The sequence below is a fragment of the Phoenix dactylifera genome, chromosome 2 (assembly GCF_009389715.1).
Source record: "Phoenix dactylifera cultivar Barhee BC4 chromosome 2, palm_55x_up_171113_PBpolish2nd_filt_p, whole genome shotgun sequence".
Lineage (NCBI taxonomy): Eukaryota > Viridiplantae > Streptophyta > Magnoliopsida > Arecales > Arecaceae > Phoenix > Phoenix dactylifera.
This window is the reverse complement of record NC_052393.1, coordinates 17,044,932-17,052,344: the sequence shown is the minus strand read 5'-3', so window position 1 is coordinate 17,052,344 and position 7,413 is coordinate 17,044,932. Positions and strand designations below refer to the sequence as shown.

Genomic DNA, 7,413 nt, shown 5'->3' with positions numbered 1-7,413 from the left:
TAAATTGTTCTAACTAAATTAGAACCAATAACTGCGAATATCTTCAGAAGATTTAGAGCACTCTTTCAAGTACCGGGCAATCATGATTCATGATCTGAAAAATAAAGAAAGTGAGAATAATGAGCTATGCTAGTCTAGTAAGCAACATAACGCCAGAATGTAGGGTCTAAGCATGCTAAATAAATAAATAATTAAAGAGCATGATACTGATTGAAAATAAATCAATTTTCGAATAATATATATATCTCTTTTAAAATTTACTATTCTTTTTATAAACTGGTATTAGGAATCCAATATTGGGCTATGGCCACGTAATCCGGTGGCATGAGTGAAATTAAGTCGATAGACCTAACGAATAATCTTCATTGGTGGGGCCAGATTATAGCCATGCTGAGAATACATATACATAAAATAAATTTCATAATTTGCCTAGCCATATTTTCCAAATTTCATAACATAACACATAATATAATTTAAAATAATTACTATCGTAATAATAATATGTCTGACCTATTTAACCAAGTATAAAATATATATCATTATCAAATTTAATAAACTAATTATCATTTTACCAAAAATCATAAAATATACTTTGAAGCATTAGGTTACTTACCATATCTTCCTTCAAAATTCTACTACAATTAGACAGGTCAGGTTCGCCTGCATTAATATCATTAAAATATAATTAATTTTATCATTGTCTTAGAAGCAAAGCAAAGTTAATAATTATGATATTATTGCGGATACGACCTTATGCCTAAATCAGGATGGAGAAAAGGTAATGTCAATCATGTGGCAGTACCTAATTGCATTGGTCGATCTGAAAAAAAGTGAACTGAACCGATCAAGATCAGACATGATTTAAGTGACTTAATGAAGGTCAATGATGACTAAGTTCTTAAGAGACTTGACAAAAGCCAAAGTAATGGACCGGCCTACCGCTCGGATACCGGGACGGTTCAGGGTCTCCACATTGGAGTCAATTAAGACTCGAATAAAGAGAGATAGGGCTTCATGCCCGATAAGAATGAAGAAGCATAGGGTTGATCGAGAGGTAAAACTCAACAATCCGGTCAATCTGGTCAAATTCATTATATCCAGTTAAAGATCAAACCAAAATATAGATAACTTATAGTGATTGAGGATAGCCAAATCCAGTAGAATCCAATAACAATTAGGATGCGAGCAAAGATCGGGTAAAAGTCAACATGTTGAATGGTCACAATTGAGCTAGTCTCGGACCTTCTATTTGGGCCAATCTGGAGTCCACAAAGTAAACACCTAGGATCCTCTACTGAGCCCCAGATCATATAGAGAGAGATAAATAGAGAGAGAGGATGGGGAAGAGAGAGAAAGAATACTTCTCTTTCTAACCAAGAAAGAGGAAGGAAGAGGATGGTTGCGGGTGGTACTTGGGGTCAAGGACCCACGGCTAGACGACCGATGGTGACTAGCAGCAGGCGGCGACTGACAGCCAGCAGTGCCAAGACAGATCAAAACAGAGGTTTCGACCATCTAAACCATGGATCCAACACATCCTGGTGGCCGAAGCTCTGGCCACAGGTTTCAGCTATTGTAGGGTATCAAGAAAAGCCTTGGTGATAAACGCCGTCTACAGAGGTAGTTATAAATTGGAAGAAAATAGCGGTGATTTTCGAAAATAGAGGAAACAAGGCATTGCCCTTCTCGGCCAAATTCTGGTGATCATCGGCCGGAATTGATATTTTAAAAGGTCTAGAAAGAAGAGGAGAGGAGTAGCTCGAAGGTGGCATGGTCCTTACTAGTTTCCATAAAGAATATGCCTTCTCTTTTTTTTTTTTCATAAAATATCCACGCATAAATTCCTACTTAATGGCTACTACAACCCCAACCCACCACCACCCAAAAAAAAAAAAGAAAAAAAAATTCTACTGGGCCATTGCAAACCTCTGGACCTTATATAGTCTACTGGACCGAGTGTGGTCCGTAACTCAAGTAAAAAGTGACTGCAACCCACCCTATCAAAATCATCATTATCATCAACTCTTAATTCTTATCCGCCCGCTGCGCCAGAGCTGGGCGGTCCTCAATGGCCGCCGCGACCTCCGCCATATGCCCGCCGCTCCCCTTCTCTCACCCGGTCCACCCCCGGTTGTTTTCGGCTCACCCCCTGAACCGGGTTCTCGTGGGAGTTCCCCGAACCGGCGTCCGTTTGAGCTCCAGGGCACGGCCGCCGATGGTGCTGGCCGCCGTCGCTGCCACTCCTCCCCCACCGCAGACGACGTCGTCGACGGGCGTCGTTCTCGTGGACCGGTCGGAGGCCGAGAAGGTGAACCGGCTCAAGTCCGCGTATCTCGAGAAGGTCGTCCCCCGCCTCAAAGAGGAGTTCAACTACAAGAACGTCCACGAGGTTCTCTCTTCTCGCCCTCTTCTCTCTATTTTCTCCATCAATTTCGCTTGGTTTTTGTGGATGTTTTGGGCAAAGGTGCGATTTTTATTTATCTATTGGGATCGGGGAGGGATGTTGTGATAGGTTCCGAAGATAGAGAAGATAGTTGTGAATTGTGGGATGGGAGATGCCGAGCAGAACTCGAAGGGTTTGGAGGCAACGATGAAGGGTTTGGCGATGATAACGGGGCAGAGACCGGTGAGGACGAAGGCGAAGAATTCCATTGCTTCTTTCAAGCTCCGAGAGGGTGCCACTGTTGGTATTGCGGTCACCCTTCGTGGTAATGTAAGTGAGTTCTCGGTCAACCTATTTGTAAACTTTATATTGATTGCTGTTAAGTGTAAAGTTGGGATTCTGTAGTTGTTTAGAACATAGATTGTTTGGATACCATGAAATGGTAAATATGCACTTAGAGGAGGCTTGTGTCACTACTGATGTGAAAAAAAAAGGGTTTAATTTGGACTTCATGTATTCAGTCTTTCTTCAAGTTCTAGATTGAAAGAGCGGATTCACAAGCAGTATTTAACTTAATTATAGAAACGCATTTTGCTGCTATGTGTATTGGGTTATTTTGTTGTATATATTATAGAATCATTGGTAAAGTTGAACTTCTGTTATGGTTGTTAGTTCCGTAATATGGAATGTGTGGAGAGAGCAGTATATAAACTTTAATTGGCATTAAGTGGAAAATCACGGCTTTCCAGTTGTTTAGTGCACAGTTTATTCAAATGCCATAAAATAGAGTAGATATGCACATGAAGGAGGTTTGTGTTACTATTGTACAATGAAGCAAAAATAAAGGGATTATTTGAAATCATGTATCCACTTTCTTCAAGCTTTTACTGGAATAGAAAATTTGGAACACCTTTAGCTTGATCATAAAGATGAATATCACCACTGTTAATAGAGGGTATTTTGTTATAAAGCATTTCCCAGCATATATTAGCTAACCTGGATGGTTGGCTGAAGAACTTCTTTTAAGGAAGCTAGCTTCATAACATGAATATGTGTTTTGACAACAGTTTTTCAACTTAAATAACTCAACATGATGCTTCTATATAAAGACTGAAGTTCCAAATGCACCACATACACAGATACATTATAGAAGTTAAAGATTAACAAAGAATTATCAGAAGAAGACAGTAAACACTGTATAATTGTTATTCATAATAAATATTCCATGTCAATTACAACATAGCATGAACACTTGTTCATATGAAGTATGATAAGTGTGAAGCAACATCAGTTCAAAATTTGGAACTCTTTTGTTGGTCATAAATATGGTTGTGGGAGTGCATTATGTAATCTATCTGAGTATCTCATTCTATTATACATTAATTTTTTGGTTTAATATCACTTTCATACCATACTCTTGTAATCAAAATGTTAGAAAACAACAATAATGAAAACAAGTACCTGTTTATATTTGTAAGTATTAAAGATAAACAATTTGGTACTTGATGAGAGAGTGCTAGAAGGTGTTTGCCCTGCAGGATGACTAAAGATGATAGTTGATGCCTTGCAACCACAAATAGGTCCAGCAGTAAGGGCAGCTATAATGCAATTTTTGAGTGAAGCTATGAAAGTTATCTAATGGCGATGGGGGCATGTTCACTAGCTAGCTAAGAGAGAACCAAGGGGATATGAGCATGATTAAGTTCTGTTTTAGCCAATGAATATGACTTGGGAAGTGTTTGCCAGTCATTTAGTACCAGATCACTGTAGGAACTGTCCTTTTTTGGTTGTCATTTCAATATTATGTTTCATTTTATTCTTCATGCTGTCTTTCTTAGTCAATTTCATGTTTGAGTTTGCATTGTTTATTCTGTGGACTACCACCTGGTAGATCGAATCCCATTTGATTTACTTGTATCTGCTAAAATTTATGTTTAGACATAAAAGGGCAGTTTATACTTTGTCATTAGAATCTTTTCTAAAGTAGTTGATTGATTGTTTTTTCTTTCTTTTTCAAGGAGCATTTGTTTCTATGAGATGCCAATATTCGTTTTCCTGGACCTAACTTCTCTTGATGTCTTGTGATGTTTTATAGAAGCACTGCATTTGTGGCCTATGCACCTATCCAGGTGCAGCCACATAGCATAAGCCTAGGCATTTGCCTTAGTATTTTACATCATGTTTGAGCATGGAAGACGACTTTGATTTACAAATGAGTGTTGAACATTGCCAAGTTGGCACTTTCCATTAGCTTACTCCATCTTATTTGATATGCTATGTTTCAATTTCTGGAGTGTAATTATTTCCTTAGATGTTTCCATGTATCTGTGAGTTTTCTGTTTCTTTCTTTCTTTGTGTGTGTGGCTCTTTTCTTTTTCTTTTTTTTTTGGGGTGGGGGTGGGGGGCTGTGGAGGTGAGGTGGTGTCTGCCTTGATCTCTGGGCATCTACCTAGTGCCTAACCCTGGCTGCCTGCTGGCCACCAACAGTTTCTTAAAACATCGGATTTTTGTTCGTTCACACCCTTTTCTAAGCTTCCATTTTCATCCTGCAAAGTTACAATGGGCGTTTGAACCACTTTGAAGGCTTTGTGACCCTTGCTTTTCTTTTTGTAGTGCTCAAATCCTTTCCTACCATATGTTTGGCCTATGAAATATCTATTAGTTTGTTGTCTTCATTTTTTTATTGCTCCAGGTAACTTTCTTTCTGTTCTACTTTTCTCTTTGGTTTGGAACCCATCAAGATTTTATATGTTTGATGGGAGATGGATGCACCTTAAGGCAACAAAGAACATCCCTGTGTCTTCATTTTACTAGAGAAATTTTATGAACAAATGCTTAATGAGAATATTTTGGATTATGATGATATATTGCTCATGCACATTTTAGTTAGGGCATAAAGCCAAAATTGTCTTAGTAGGATTTCATGCTAATGAGCAAATCATGTGCTGCAGGGTGTGTATAAAGCCAATAAAATAAGATACTTACTCTAGCCCTTTCAGTTGAAATATCATAATAACAAAAAGAAATTGATAAAAAATAAAAAAAAAGTGCAGATAAGATGCTAGTAGTTGAGATCATCATGGTGTGCCAAAAGTGAGCATTTCAAAGTACCAGATAGTCTGCAAGTGTCAAAAAATGTTTGGCTTCTCAAATAATTCAAAAATTGAAAGTACCAGTAGGACATGCATAAAGAGAACAATTTAAGTCAAAATTTATTACATTGTAAAACCATTGCCCCCAAAGCATGATATGCTCATCGATGATGAATAACTTTATTTAGTGGATAATCAAAATGAGAAAAATGATTTTACATGGTATATAATTCGAACAAATTGTTTCATTTGGATGTATAACAAACTTTGACCCTATACATGAGTGATATACCTTAAACTAGTTTTACACCTCTTTTACATCTGCAATCACATTGTTCTTTTTTCTTCGTTCCTTTGCTCCTTTCTTTTCCTGTTCCAGCACTTAGCTTTAATTTTTTGCTGGAGGTATGCCAGTTTTTCTTATTTGTACTAAATATAACACTCACATTTACTCCATAATATAAACTTTGCATGGTATAGGTAATGTATTTCTTTCTGGATCGGCTCATAAACCTGGGTCTCCCTAGGACCAGGGATTTCCAAGGTGCCAACCCTAACAGTTTTGATGGGCATGGGAATTTTAGCATCGGGTTGCGTGATCAGAGCGTGTTTCCTGAGATCAGGTATGAAGCCCTTGGTAAGCAGAGGGGAATGGACGTCTGCATATCAACCACAGCAAAAACAGATAATGAGGCCCAGAGATTGCTTGCTCTCCTAGGCATGCCATTTAAAGAGGGTGGCGGCCCGGCAGTGATAATTCGCAAGAAGAAGAGAAAGGCTCACCACTTTGATTCCAAATCTGGACGAAGAAGGTAATGAGCAAAAGGGCACTCCAGTGGCTCCTTTTGCGCGTTTTCTCAGGACGGGAGCTGTTTTGTTTGCTTCTTGGATGGTTAAAACAGTGAATTTGTGCTGTAAAATCTGTGGAATTTGGGGTAATCTTACATGAGTTTCATGCAGATATTAAATTTTCATGCAGAACCTGCTTATGTGCTTCTATTGTAGGTTTGTCATCAGAATGGGGAGTTAATCCATCAGCCCTATGCATATTTTGCATCTTAGGAGAACCAGAAATTCAAAAATCAATCTGATGTTTTCTCCACCGAAAAAATTGTGAGATTACCATAAAGTCAGTATTTATATGCCGCACCAGTGTGATTAATTTATGCATTTTTCCTGAAACTCCCATGTTTCTTACATCCATCCCATGCATATTTTTTTTTATAATTATGGTTTTGACATGGATGAAAGTCAACTGAAATAAGCAGAGCTTTTCTTTTTTGATTTTCTGCTCGATCAAGACTATTCTTCGGCTGATTCCTATTCTGAAATTGGTGTATCAAATCTTAGGTACCTCAGCACATGCAGACATCTCTGGTTCTTCCATCGGTATTTTGTTTTGAAACTTTGGCCAATCTTTATCAAGCAGTGGAAGTTATATCAAGACTATCTCATACGTCGACTACGTGTATTTCTAATTTCATCTTTTTCTACTAAGATTTTGTCTAATTCTCCTGGAGTGGTTCGCATGAGAGATGCGAAGGCACCTGAGTTCATTCGAAATTGTGCTAAGTTGCTATTATATGTGGAATTGGAGGCTAATTGGTTGGATGACATTGTAGACCGCTTGTAAAGCAAAGGGTAGTTCTATATACAGCCCCCCTATTGCTCAGGACACCCCCAAAAACCAAAAAAAAAAAACCCAAACTAACCTTTAGTGTAATTACCATATTGCCCTTGAAATTTTCTCATACACCCCCCTTTCCTCCTCCTCCGTTTCGTTTTGAAAAGAAAAAAAAAACCCCCCCTCAAACCCCCTTTAAACCCCTCGATCCATTTACATCGTTTAGGCGATCTTTGAAGGAGATTTAAGCCCCATTCGAAGCATGGACAAGCAACTAGTGATTTGGGACGAAGAATCGGCCGCAAAGGTACGTG

General features: G+C 38.4%; 1 protein-coding gene across 1 annotated transcript; it reads left to right on the top strand.

Moving 5' to 3' along the window:
• Window positions 1-1,994: 1,994 nt before the first annotated feature.
• LOC120109900 (50S ribosomal protein L5, chloroplastic-like) lies at window positions 1,995-6,620 on the top strand. The gene is made up of 3 exons (XM_039123522.1): window positions 1,995-2,389; window positions 2,513-2,713; window positions 5,956-6,620. The coding sequence occupies exons 1-3, from the start codon at window positions 2,069-2,071 to the stop codon at window positions 6,289-6,291; spliced, it is 858 nt and encodes a 285-aa protein (XP_038979450.1). The 5' UTR covers window positions 1,995-2,068; the 3' UTR covers window positions 6,292-6,620.
• Window positions 6,621-7,413: the final 793 nt, after the last annotated feature.